The sequence below is a fragment of the Silurus aristotelis genome (genome assembly GCF_946808225.1).
Source record: "Silurus aristotelis genome assembly, chromosome: 6".
Taxonomy (NCBI): Eukaryota; Metazoa; Chordata; class Actinopteri; order Siluriformes; family Siluridae; genus Silurus; species Silurus aristotelis.
In genome coordinates, this window is record NC_139579.1 from 30,785,986 (window position 1) to 30,800,119 (window position 14,134).

The 14,134-nt window shown below is 41.6% G+C and overlaps 1 protein-coding gene across 4 annotated transcripts in view; it reads left to right on the forward strand.

Moving 5' to 3' along the window:
- rps6ka1 (ribosomal protein S6 kinase a, polypeptide 1) overlaps positions 1 to 13,687 on the forward strand; it is a 97,126-nt gene extending 83,439 nt beyond the window's left edge. For 3 of the 4 annotated variants that reach the window (XM_083544638.1, XM_083544639.1, XM_083544636.1), the window contains 10 exons: positions 361 to 463; positions 2,011 to 2,141; positions 3,821 to 3,946; positions 4,022 to 4,111; positions 5,837 to 5,995; positions 6,127 to 6,288; positions 8,140 to 8,216; positions 8,373 to 8,490; positions 10,177 to 10,314; positions 10,956 to 13,687. In XM_083544638.1, the coding sequence (XP_083400764.1) occupies positions 361 to 463; positions 2,011 to 2,141; positions 3,821 to 3,946; positions 4,022 to 4,111; positions 5,837 to 5,995; positions 6,127 to 6,288; positions 8,140 to 8,216; positions 8,373 to 8,490; positions 10,177 to 10,314; positions 10,956 to 11,078 (1,227 nt within the window). In that variant the 3' untranslated portion in view covers positions 11,079 to 13,687. The remainder of the gene's footprint in view (positions 1 to 360; positions 464 to 2,010; positions 2,142 to 3,820; positions 3,947 to 4,021; positions 4,112 to 5,836; positions 5,996 to 6,126; positions 6,289 to 8,139; positions 8,217 to 8,372; positions 8,491 to 10,176; positions 10,315 to 10,955) is intronic. The other variant, XM_083544637.1, reaches the window with a different exon arrangement.
- Positions 13,688 to 14,134: the final 447 nt, after the last annotated feature.

The window sequence follows — 14,134 nt, forward strand, 5'->3', positions numbered from 1 at the left end:
CCATCTTTAAATATATGATTTTATCTCCAAAATAAATATATCTTCTACAAGCTGCCTGTTTTGTACAGACGGAGCATCGTCGAATATTTACTGTACGTAAGGAATAAGAGTACAGTGCGGCCTGTGCTACAGAAATAATCAGCATTTCGACCTACTTTATTCTCCTTATATAAAGAAAATCACACATTTTCACCTTATAGTTTTGTTTGTTACAGAAAGTCACTGAAACAACTTATTTTTTAGCTATCAAGCATTGCGACCAATCAGATTGCGACTTATATGTTGCTGGGTTACAAGCATACTGATGTGTGTCATGTTTTTCGTGTGCGTGTGTGTGTGTGTGTGTGTGTGTGTGTGCAGAAACTCTTTCGTCGCGAGATCAGTCCCCCTTTTAAACCGGCCGTGGCTCGACCTGACGACACCTTCTACTTCGACTCGGAGTTCACCTCACGCACCCCCAAAGGTGAGAGGTCAAATGGAAATGAAAGTTTTACAGATATAAATTATTAAAGACATCATTTTCATTCAAAACTCCATTTATTGTGTTCATTATTTTATTTTAAGAATAATGAGGGAAAATCCGACTCGATTATTAGCGCAGTAGTCTATTGGAAGCCCGATGCGATTCACCTCTCGAAGCAAACGATACGATACAACGATACGATACAATAAAGAACCGTATGAAGCAGCTTACAGTACTGGCGCGATGTGATACGATTCCCATTTTGTTCAACACAATACGATACAATGGGGAAAAAATAGGATTCGATTCAAATTGACATGGTACAGATATTTCACTTTGGTTCCGACAGAGAGCAAATCATCAATTTACCGAAGTGACTTCTGACTTCTAAAACAAGGCCCTTTAACAAACACGCCTTTATAGTGGAAAAAAAAAAAGCAATGGAGTAAAACCAGACGTTTGTTTTCCTGTTGTGTCTGCAGGAGGATGCAGCTCTGCCTCTGCCATGTAAATCTGTATTCTATGTGACTCTCAGGACACGCCTCCGTAGTGTTGCGATACGACATGTTCGATCTACATTTCAAATGTTGCACACAAATTATTGGTCGCTTTAAAAAAAAAAACAAAAAAAAAAGTGTATCGCATCTAATATTCATTATATATATAATCGTTTTTTGCTCAATATCATAAAGTTCTCCATTATTATTGATCATTAATGCTTCTTGTAAATGATCAATACCCATGAAATTGTATTATTTTCAGCCCAGGTTCTACTGTGCAAACTTCTACTCCTCACCCCTGTACTGCGCTCCATTAGTGCCGAGTCATGATCTCTGGCTCACTGTAGAGTACTCATGACTCGGCACTAATCCCTCTACAAGTTACTTTTTCTGTAATACTCAATTAACAAATTCCAGCCAGGACGTCACATTTGTGGAGATTTGTGGAGGTTTGTTCAGTTATCAGGGTGTTCGAAAATGTAGGTACTGATGTAAGTGAAATAAATGAGGTTCCTGGGATGCAGTCCGCGTTCACATTCATCTCCAAGGTGAAAACCTAGTGCAGGCCACTCGAGATCTTCCACTCCAACCCATGTAAAGCATATCCTCATGGAGCTGGCTTTGTGCATGGGGTTGGAGGTTTTGGGTCTCCTGGTTCAACCAGAGGGAAAATTCCATGATCCTGCATCCATTGATGTTCTAGGCAATTGTGTGCCTCCTGGTTTGTTGAACCACATATGGCTGTAAAAGTCAGATGTCCATATAGTTTCAAAGTTTGGAATATTGGGATAAGTAATTATGCTGGACGATTTCCCTTTTAGATGCTTTTTGTGTAGGTTTCATATCTTCAGAATGGACAACAAGAGTCTTGTATTTTGTTCATAAAGTGCTGTGAAGGAAGTTTTGTATGAGCGATTGAGCATTAAAGAGATTTCTTACTGTGTCAGTACTGAATTTTTATATTTGGATTTTGTGTGTGTGTGTGTGTGTGTGTGTGTGTGTGTGTGTGTGTGTGTGTGTGTGTGTGTGTGTGTGTGTGTGTGATAGACTCCCCAGGTGTTCCCCCGAGTGCCGGCGCTCACCAGCTCTTTCGTGGCTTCAGTTTTGTGGCCACGGCGCTGCTTGAGGAGGAGGGTACAGAGGAGTCGGCTCAGCCCCCTCCCCACCCTGTGGTCCAGGTGAGTGCTCTATGTGTGTCAATCATTTGCTAAACTCTGCCTCCTCGACGTCCTTAATGTTTCATCATGCAGAACATTGAGTGGTGAAGTGAACACTGATCTCTTCATCATGGCACTTGTTAGTGGGTGGATTTATTTATTAGGCAGCAAGTGAACGTTTTGCCCTCAAAGTTGATGTTAGAAGCAGGAAAAATGTTCAAGCGTAAGGATTTGAGCGACAAATTGTGACGTCTAGACGACTGGGGCAGAGCGTCTCCAAAACTGCAGCTCTTGTGGGATGTTCCTGGTCTGCAAAAGTGCTCCAAGGAAGGAACAGTGGTGAACCAGCGACAGGGTTGTGGGCGGCTGAGGCTTGTTGATGCACGTGGGGAGCGAAGGCTGGTCCGTGTGGTCCGATCCAACAGATGAGCTCCTGTAGCTCAAACTGTTGAAGACGTTGATGATAATGATTGACAGGTCACGACTGTTTTAACAGCAAAAGGGGGAACATCACAATATTAGGCAGGTGGTCATAACGTTATGTCTGATCAGTGTAAAGAAAAGCAACAAACACAGCAGCAACTCATTGTCTATCAGTGGGTTGAAATGAATAATATGTATAGAATAAATGGAACTGGTTAAAACGGGAGATGTGGAAATACACATAATCGAGAGCATGAAGTTACATCAGTTACCACTAGATGGAGATGTTTCGTAAAGAGAAAATGTTCACTTTTAGCTGAATTTGAAACTAATGAATGGATTTATATAGTCAATCAGAATTGTAAAATCTTGCCTATAGTTGATGGATAATCCAATCGTGTGTGTGTGTGTGTGTGTGTGTGTGTGTGTGTGTGTGTGTGTGTGTGTGTGTGTGTGTGTGTGTCTCGGGGGTGCTGGACTTGAACGACCACAACCACACCAGGTAGTCTTAAAACAATTTCTCATAACACTTTAAAACCAGAACATCACACAAAGATAAAGAAGAACATGTATAAAAACATTTTGGTTTATGTATTAAAAAACATGAATAAACCTAAATAATTACAAATTAATAAATGCAGAAAGGCCTCACTGCAGACAGGATTTGCACTTCAGATGACGGCAAATCAAACGAAATCGGCGAAATCGCCCGTGCGAGCGAAAAACAACCAAAAACGAATGAACAGAATGAAATTAGAGCGAAACAGACCTTTAGGGAATCCCCCAGACATTGTTCAATGTTTAAATCCCTGCCGCCGAGATGCTCCTGTGTCGTGGAAAATGAAACATTTAGGGTTTGGATTTAATGACATACATTAAAAATATGTATTAAAAGCTTCTTTCTTTTTAAATTTGTATTCACAGCATTATTATATCCGGCTGTATATGAACTTGGTGGGTAGTGCTGTGTGAAATCAGACATTGAGCACCCCCATATACCCAAAATAGAATGATCCTTGTTTCATAGCACCTCTGCGTAGATTTGATAGTCACATCAGACTCCTTTTATAGGAATCATCGGATCTCCGACTATTCAGGGTCTCCACTAGTATTAGGATGAGGACGTGTTCCCTTTTGATAAACTTATAACAAAACAAACTCATAGATACATTCGAACTTTCTTTCCCGATTGTGATTTACAGGACGGAGCGTTGTTCATGTTTGGCGTAACGGAACTTTCTTGATGTTAATGAAATGTGTGTGTTTTGTGTGAGCAGCAGCTGCACGGGAAGAACAGCGTGTTCAGCGACGGCTACGTGTTGAAGGAAGATATCGGCATGGGCTCGTTCTCCGTGTGCAAGCGATGTGTCCATAAAGCTACCAACACGGAATACGCAGTCAAGGTCGGTCATCAGCAGATAACCGATTATGTTTCGTGGCTATTGACGTTTGAGTAATCCATGTGATTTGTGACGAAGGTCATCGATAAAACAAACGCCGACCCTTCGGAAGAGATCGAGATTCTGTTGCGTTACGGCCAACATCCCAACATCATCACGCTAAAGGATGTGAGTATCAACTTCCTGTAACTGCTTCTGTGCCATGAAATACAGATAAAGATTTCATCCAACTGGTGGTGTCTCATAGCTGGTGTAAGGTTTTAAAGCATGGAAGTAATAAAATACAATAAAATGTTGGGGGGGGGGGGGGGGTTGTTGTGGAGTTTAACATAAACTGATAATTTTTCCTGTCAGTATGTCTCAAAGTACTACAGAAAATCCTTTAATATTAAAAATAATAAAATCTGTTTATAGTTACATTTCATGTTGTGGAACAATTCTGGTACAAATTTTTTTCATTTTTTTTCCCCCTCTAATTGAATTTATGAACCAAAAATGCATCTTGGATTGTAAAAAATCTATATCATGTATTGATCGAGGCAAATTATGCTTCCTTTAGTCCCTTCAACTACACACAGAGCACTGTGTTTCCCCACGGACCGTTTTTATTGACGCACCACCCACTAAACTCTGACACGCTTTTGACAGGTAAACACTATGGAAGCCGATTTCCAGTTTCTTTTTTTTGCCCAATTCCGACTTTTTTAATACACCCCCTCTGTAGTGCCACAAAGCTTTACACATTAAAACTTAAATGGGCTCCAATCAATAGAATCGTATGTCATCAAACTAAGTCTCTGTCTAACAATCAGCTCTGGAGAAGACAGAACAAGATGGATGAAGCAGAGGAGCCTCGATCTTACACCAACAGCTTCACTCTTCATTTTGGCAGACAGTGGTTACAGGTGGATGCACCAGGAATGTCGGATGTATGCGAGAAATAAAGTCCCGATTACGAGAAATGAGTTGGGAGTTAGGCAAACCTTTTAGGCAAACGCTGCAGAATGAAAATGGAGGGACGGGTTTAAACAGCGAGGGGCGAAGAAAAGATTCAGCCCAAAGAAAACCACAAAATTAGGGGTCTCTTCAAACTAAAACAAAGAAAACACCGTACAGTTTGTTTACCTCTTTTGAAGTCATTTAAAATTTTGATATTTTTATTGATGATTTTGCTTACTTATATATTTGTATTTTTTATTTTTACTCTTTAATATAACGGTATGAAGATTTCCTTTGATGCAATAATAATAATAAAAATAATTATAATTATATAAAATCAGATTTTAAAATTTATTTTCAGTAAAAAATCCACCCTTAGCATGAATAACAGCTTTACACACTCTGCATCCAGACAGTAAAATTTCCCAAGATGTTCCTCACTAGTTGGAGATTTCTTTATGATCCTGTGCATCCCAGAGCAGTTGAATAGGATTTAGGTGCAGTGACTGAGCAGGTCATTACATGATAGATTTCACCCCAGACGACTGTTTGCTCTCTAAAAAACGCCCGGACGTACATTTCGTATGCATCATCTTGTTGTATGGTGAAGTCGATTCCATTGAGCCGCAGTACAGACGGAATTGCATGGTGTTGAAGTATAGAATGGTTGCCATGTTGGTTCCTGTCTCCAACCTTCCCAGCTCCAAAACAACCCCAAACCATTAAGCTTTTATTTCCATGTTTGATTGTGGTGGTAAAACAGTTTGCTGACTTCCACAAGTTCTTCTGTTAGAGACAAAAATTTTCAATTTGGACTCATCTTCCACTCATTCAATGTTCAATTAGTATGTTTTGCCTGTTGCATAGAATCAGAAGGAACATGCATGCATCTCAAAAACTATAAAATACCAGCTTGTGTGTTGGGAGTGAGTAACGTGATGTGGATGTGTGCAGGTGTATGATAACGGGAAGCGGGTTTTCCTGGTGACTGAGCTGATGCGAGGTGGTGAGCTGCTCGATCGGATCCTCAAACAGAAGTTCTTCTCTGAGAGAGAAGCTAGCTCCGTGCTGTATACCATCACCAAGACCGTGGAGTATCTGCACTCACAGGGGGTAAGAACACACACACACACACACACACACACACACACACACACTCTGTTCTGACCAAAATAAATGACTACATTTGCATAATTACCTGAATTCTGCATGCGTGTGTTTTAATGCTAACTGGTTTTCTGCAGGTTGTACACAGAGACCTAAAGCCCAGTAACATCCTGTATGTTGATGAATCTGGAAATCCGGAGTCCCTGCGTATCTGTGACTTTGGTTTTGCTAAACAGCTCCGCGCAGACAACGGCCTCTTGATGACCCCCTGCTACACGGCTAACTTTGTCGCTCCTGAGGTAAATCAGACAGTTTCGTGTTTACTCCAAATGGCGTTAATGAACCACTAAAAGTCTGTCCGAGTTCTAATCTAAATCACTGCCTTAAACCACTTACTAATAACTCATTACTTTATGAGCAAATTGACATTCATGGCAAAACATTTCACTTGATTATGTAAAAGTAAAATAGAGCTAGTATTTAGCCAATAATATGAAACAAAACACTTGGGCATGTTATAGAACAATTATTAAAAGTGGGTGTTTTGCAGCCTGACATGTAATAAAACAATAGAACAGCCATATAAGAATAAATACACTGGACAATATACTGTATACACAGAACAATCAATTCTCAGAAATGATACATTCACAGGACATTAGACTGTATAGACAGGACAATATATACACACGGGACTAAATATTGTATAGACAGGACAATATATTGTATAGGTGGGACACACACAGAGGACCATATACTGTATACAACAGATAATATAAAGTTAGTCAATGTTTATGTAGACAGGACAATATATTAAATACATAGGACACGCTATATAGGACAAAATGTTGTGTATACAGGACAATATATTGTATGGACAGAGCACACAAGACAATATGTTGTATCCGCAGGAAAAAATTAAAACAGAATAATATATTGTATAGACAGGACACATTATCATCTTCTTTCGGCTGCTCCCATTAGGGGGCGCCACAGCGGATCATCAGTCTCCATACTACTCTGTCCTCTACATCTCCCTCTTTCAAGCCAACTATCTGCAGGTCTTCCCTCACCACATCCATAAACCTCCTATTTGGTCTCCCTTCTTTCTGGTGGCTCCATCTTCAGCATTCTCCTACTGATATACCCCATGTCCCTCCTCTGCACATGTCCTAACCACCTCAATCAGACCTCCCTCACCTTGTCTCCAAAATGTCCTACATGCGCCGTCCCTCTAATGAACTTGTTTCTAATCCTGTCCATCGTCGTCACTCCCAACGAAAACCTCAACATCTTCAGCTCTGCTACCTCCAGCTCCACCTCCTGTCTTTTACTCAATGCCACTGTCTCTAAACCATACAACATCTCAGGTCTCACCACAGTCCTATAAACTTTCCCTTTCACTCTCACAGATACTCTTCTATCACAAATCACTCCTGCTATCACTCTTCTCCACCCACTCCACCCTGCCTGCACTCTTTTCTTCACTTCTCTAACATCTAACATTACTTTACACTGTTGACTCCAGGTACCTGAACTCCACCACCTTCTCCACCTCTTCTCCCTGCAACCGCACCCCTCCACTGCCCTCCCTCTTATTCACACACATGTACTCTGTCTTACTCCTACTGACTTTCATTCCCCTTCTCTCCAGCGCATATCTCCACCTCTCCAGGCTCTTCTTCACCTGCTCCCTACTCTCACCACAAATCACAATATCATCCGCAAACATCATAGTCCATGAAGACTCCTGTCTGACCTCGTCCGTCAACCTGTCCATCACCACTGCAAATGGGAAAGGGCTCAAATACGATCCTTGATGCAGTCCAACCTTCACCTTGAACCAGTCTGTCGTTCCTACTGCACACTTCACTGCTGTCACACTGTCCTCATACATGTCCTGCACCACCCTCACATACTTCTCTAAAACACCTGACTTCCTCATACAATACCACAACTCCTCTCTCTCCAACAGCCGAGACTGTTCTGCTGTCGGTCAAAATCGATCGAACCTTCTGACCAATCACTTTTACTAATACATCAACATGGTGGTACAATATTTTCTAAATAATTAACTGTGTAGTAGATTTGGGTTAGGACACTGTGTGACTTGGTGTAAAGGAATAAAAATTGTTTGTGTGCGTGTCTAGGTGCTGAAGAGGCAGGGTTATGATGAGGCGTGTGACATTTGGAGTTTGGGAGTGTTGCTGTACACTATGATAGCAGGGTGAGAAAACACACACACACACACACACACACACACACACACACACACACACACACACACACACCACCTGTTCACTTATCACCATCCTCACACTAATGAATACACATGAAAACAAACACTTTGCCTCATGTCTGTCTGTATCTTTCTCTCTTCCAGTTTCACTCCTTTTGCGAATGGTCCTGAGGACACGCCCGAGGAGATTTTAGGCAGAATAGGAAATGGACATTTCACGCTGACTGGAGGAAACTGGGATGCAGTGTCGGACGCAGCCAAGGTAACACAGAGAGCGAGGCTAATTATCCATGGTGGAGAAATGTAGCAGGGATGAATCTCATTGTTTTACAGTCAGAGTGTGAAGAAAGTTTCTGAAGTTGACGGAGGGGTGATAAATGTCATCAGTGCTCCACAAGTGGACTGTGAGATGGAGGAGAAGGAAAAATTCTGGAGTGAGTTAGATAAAGTGGTGAAAAATGAACCTAGGAATGAAAGATGCATCAGATGGTGGTCTGTAGAATGGTTTTGGAGGTGAAGAAGAAGAGGAGGAAACTGAAGGAGGAAGAGTGTAGTGTGAGGTTCAGGGAAGAGGTCAGACAGGGGCTCGGTGGTGGTGAGGAGGTGCTGGATGATGAACTACTGCAGGAGTGATAAGGGAGACAGATAGAAAGGTACTTGGTGTGACATCTGGAAATAGAAAGGAAGACAAAGAGACGTGGTGGTGGAATGAGGAAGTGCAGGAGAGCATAAGGAGAAAGTGGTTGGAGAAACAGAATTGGGATCGACAGAGTGATGAGAAAAGTAGGCAGGAGTACAAGGAGATGCGGCAGCAGGTAAAGAGGGATGTGGCGAAAGCCACGGAAAAGGCATATGAGGAGCTGGAGGAGAAGTTGGACACTAAGAAAGGAGAAAAGGATTTGTAGCGATTGGCCAGGCAGAGGAACCGAGCTGGGAAGCATGTGCTGCAAGTCAGAGCAATAAAGGATGGAGATGGAAATGTGTTGACTAGTGAGGAGAGTGTGTTGAGAAGATAAAGGGAGTTTTTTAAACAGCTGATGAATGAGGAAAATGAGAGAGAGAGAAGGTTGGAGGATGTGGAGATGGTGAAGCAGGATGTAGATAGGATTAGTAAGGAGGAAGTGAGAGCAGCGATTAAGAGGATGAAGAGTGGAAAGTCGGTTGGACCAGATGACATACCGGTAGAAGCGTGGAGATGTTTAGGAGAGATGCAGTGGAGTTTTTAACCAGATTGTTTAACAAGATTCGGGATGGTGAGAAGATGCCTGAGGAATGGAGAAGGGAGATCTGTGAGCAACAGTATGGTTTCATGCCGAGAAAGACCACCACAGATGTAGTACACTACAGACCTGTTTTAGTGTCATGCTGGTAACTGAACCTCACATTAATATATTAATACAAAATAATTAAAAATGTTCTCTAATGAATGTATCCAGGCTGAACATCCACCATATAGAACACAAGCAGAGAAAAGATGATGATGATCAGTAAGGTCTCTGTTCTCAGTCATGTTCTCATCACCTGACCCTCTGTCTCATCATGTTAACGCCAGACTTCTTATTACCTTCTGACTTGCTCATTGTGAGCTTCATAAACTAGATCATGTCTGTGGTGTGTAAGAGACAGGAAATGCTACACCAGTGGTAGATTAAAAAAGCTGCGCAATGACAAGAAACAGGCGCAACGAGAAGAAAACATTTTGACATTTCACCAAATAGATTAAAACTAAAGTAACGAACCTGGATTGAAAATGTAAGAAGTAGAAAGTACAGATATTTGTGTAAAAGATTTTAAAAAGTTGTCAGAAAAATAAAAAGTAAAATAAAGTGCTGATGCCAGAAAAATCGACTTGTACAGGACCTTAGTATTTATACTTCATTACTTTATTACTACCTCTGTCACGCACAGAGGATCTGGTCTCTAACATGGTGTGTGTGTGTGTGTGTAGGATCTGGTGTCTAAGATGCTGCATGTGGACCCTCATCAGAGACTAACAGCTCGGCAGGTGCTGAAGCACCCGTGGATCGTGCAGAGAGATCAGCTACCCAACAGCCAGCTGCAGCACCAGGATGCCAAGATCGTCAAGGTACCGTAATCCCCCCAGTCCCACACCAACCCCTAAATTCTAAACATTCCTTCAGGGGCTACAGGATATTTACTGGGTCTCCTCACATGTTCATGGTCTGCTTCAGGTCCTAAATCATTTCCATTTGAATCACTTCTCACTGAATGAAGAATCATTCATCCTCTATCTCTGTCTGTCTTATTAGCACTCTGTCTGTCTGTCTGTCTTATCTATCTATCTATCTATCTATCTATCTATCTATCTATCTATCTATCTATCTATCTATCTATCTATCTATCTATCTATCTATCTATCTATCTATCTATCTATCTATCTCGTTCTGTCTGTCGGTCTTATCAGCACTGTCTGTCTGTCTGTCTGTCTGTCTGTCTGTCTGTCTGTCTGTCTGTCTGTCTGTCTGTCTGTCTGTCTGTCTTATCATCCATCCATCTGTCTGTCTGTCTATCTATGTCTTATCAGCTGTCTGTCTGTCTGGCTAATCAGCACTCAAGTTCAAGAACATGTTTTGTGTACTTTGTCCACTATTGTTGAGTTTTCTCTCTCTCTCTCTCTCTCTCTCACTCTCTCTCTCTCTCTCTCTCTCTCTCTCTCTCTCTCTCTCTCTCTCTCTCTCTCTCTCTCTCTCTTTTTTTCTGGGACAGGGAGCGATGGCCGCCACCTACTCGGCTCTGAAGAGTTCCCAGCCAACCCCCGAACTCAAACCCATCGAGTCCTCATTTCTCGCCCAGAGACGCGTGAAAAAGCTACCGTCCACCTCTCTGTAGAGCACAGCATGAGCACAGCGTGAGCACAGCAGCGAGAGGAACAGAGCAAAACCGAATTAAACGAACACAGTACTGGACGAAAGCCACTCTGATGCTCTGAAGGTGGATTTGGGGAAAAAAAAAAAACGCTCCTGTTCACCCTGACGCGTGCAATCAGCAGCCTCACGGAGCTTCACCAAGCCGTCCATCAGAGTAAACAGTGGCTGTGATTGGCAGATGGACATTGGAGTGCTGGAGTTCCAGTGCTCCAGAGAAGTGTGTGTGTGTGTGTGTGTGTGTGTGTGTGTGTGTGTGTGTGTGCCAGATAGAGCTACAGGCTCCTATTCGGAGGCAGTCAATATTGATGGCCTGTTTTGTGGTCCTGCTGTTCTGTTTCTTGAGTTTTTTTGTTCGAGTCGTCGAGGGTTTGTGGGTTTTCTCCTGTTCGCTTGCTTTGTTTCATGTAAATGGCATACAATCAGATTGATCGTGGGTCTGGAACAAAAAAAGACTTGTACACCGACTGGAAATGTTTGAAAGGGTTGTTTTTTTTCCCCTTTCCTCCAAGACGGTTCTTTATTCGTTACGGATATAAAAAGCATGAGAGCGAGTTGCGACTCTGCCCAAGTGCATTGTGGGTAAAGGGGGTGGGTTTGCATGGCTGCTGATGTGTAAAATGCTGTGCCGTTGCTTCGCCACATTGCTTTGTGATGCACTTTTACACCAGGGCTCACTCTGTTCAGTGTGGTTTCTTGCCTTTTGTTTTGTTTTTCTTTTTATTGTATGAACTGAACGACGATGATGATGATTAATATGATGATGATGGTAAAAAAATTAAATCTCTGAAGCCTGAGGATTTGTAGTGGCATGCTAAAGTCTTGTATTTTTCAATGCCGTGATTTTTTTTTTTCTTCTGGATCTCGACTGCTGTTTTGTGTTTAGTTGTTTTGTTTATTCTGTCAAAAAAAAAAAAAAAAAAAAAACCCGTAAAGATTTTTATAAAAGCATGCTGAGCACTATTGGGGGAGGGGCCTAAAAAGGAAAGAGTTAAAAAAAATTACTGCGGATTTTTTTTCTATTTGTTGTAAAATTTTTTTATTTTACAATTTGTTCTTCTTGTGTTCAGATGCCAGTGGTAAAAAAAAATTGTGTGGAATTTGTCACCAACGGTTGTGAAATAGAGCCTTCTTATTTTCAGGCTCAGGTTTCTTAACTTCTTTCTGATGATCGCAAATGACCTGCAGAACTCCAGCAGACTGTGCTACAGTGACTCCTCCCACCTTTTGAAGAATATGCACTATATGGACAAAAAACATTGTGGACACCTTAACCTAAGATTGGTATGTGCTTCTTTTGGAAGCACATCCCACACTTTGCTGTTCTAACAAGCTCCACTCTTCTAGGAAGATGTTCCTCTAGATTTTGTGGAGATTTGTGTGAGATTCATTCAGCCACAAGGAGAAAAGTCATGAGGTTCCTGGGGTGCAGTGCAGCGTTCGCATTCACGTTCAAAAAGGTTTCGAGTTCTACAGCAGATCTTCATGGAGCTGGATTTGTGCATGTTTTGGGTCTCCTAGTTCAAAGGGAAATTTCCACGCTAGCACATCCAAAGACGTTCTCTAAATTGTGATCCGTTTGAATTTGCAGAAGATCCACTCACAGCTGAAAAGGTCAGGTGTCCCAATACTTTTGATCCATATAGCGTATATGCTGGCAGATTTCGAGATTTTGCCTACTGCAACCGTGTCGGAGATGTAGGGAGGTGGTGTCTTAATAGTGTAGACTCTCGATTGGAAGGTCATGAGTTCAAACTCCAGCACAACCAAGCTGCCACTGCTGGGCCCTTAAGCAAGGCCCCTAACCCTCAACTGCTCAGTTGTAATTCGCTCTGCATAAGGGCGTCTGCCAAAATGCCATAAATGTAAAAATAGCGATCTAAACTAAAAAAAACAAACGTGTCACCCCTCAGATGCAGGTTTTCACGTCACACAGTTCTTAAAAAAAAAATCATTTGAGTTCTCCCTCAAAACCTGTGCAGTCAAATTGACTGTTTTATTACTCGTTTGCTGGAGATTTTGAGTCACTGATGAGTCTGAGGTCATTATAGTTCAATGAAAGCGCAGTGTGTGACAGCTGATGGTGTTTCAGGACTGCGGATTCACGTGAAGCACCTTTTGTACCGTACATGTCGTTAAAGTACATTATATTATATATTAATTTTTACGTGTTTTTTTTTCTTTTTTTTCCCTTCAAAACTCTGGTCTTAAATTTGAATCCTTTCCTTTCGAAATCTATGCTTTAGAGTTTTTGTCCTGTTGTGGCCCACGCTTTCTTCATGCCTTCTGTAAAAAAAAGAGAGAAAAAGAAAAAAGGGATCGAATGTCTCATTACTTTATTAATGATGCAGATTGATTTGATGTGAGCTGCTGAAAGGGATGTAACACTGATCACGGTGGTCTTATGGAGGGCTTATTATGGTGCTTCTCCGTATTTGTTCTGTATGCGTGTGCACGTGTTGTTGGGATGACCGTCCTCTGGAATTTGTGTGTTCTTGTTCTTCAAAGAACCAGAGTCAGGTCTGTTTTGGGTTCCTGATGCCTTTCTATTAAACTCAGCTTTCCTGCCCTCCACCTTCTCTGTGTTTCTGAGTCACTTGTTATAAATCTCATCCAGAACATCTGAATTTTACATTGTCTAGCCTTTGGTTTTTTTTGGCCTTGTTTTAAGAATCCTATAGGGGAATTGTTTGGTTGCAGTTGCTTATATAAAATTAAATACATTTAAAAAAAAAACAACGTTTTGAACGAAAATTCGTGTTATATATTAATTACAGTCCGAATCCATTTTGATGGATCTCCTACAGTAACCTCATGGATCCATCCTCAGCTGCAGCGAATGGTCTCCAGGTTAGAGAACTCCATCCAGGGGTAAGGCATCAGGATGAGACAGATCAGAAAAGGACATTATTCAGTGAAATGTTTTCCAACAACGAACCATGTAGAAATGTGTGAAAATGGACCTTGTCTTGTGCATGAAAAGTTATAAAGAAAACTCCAGTTTAATGTTATTATAGATTA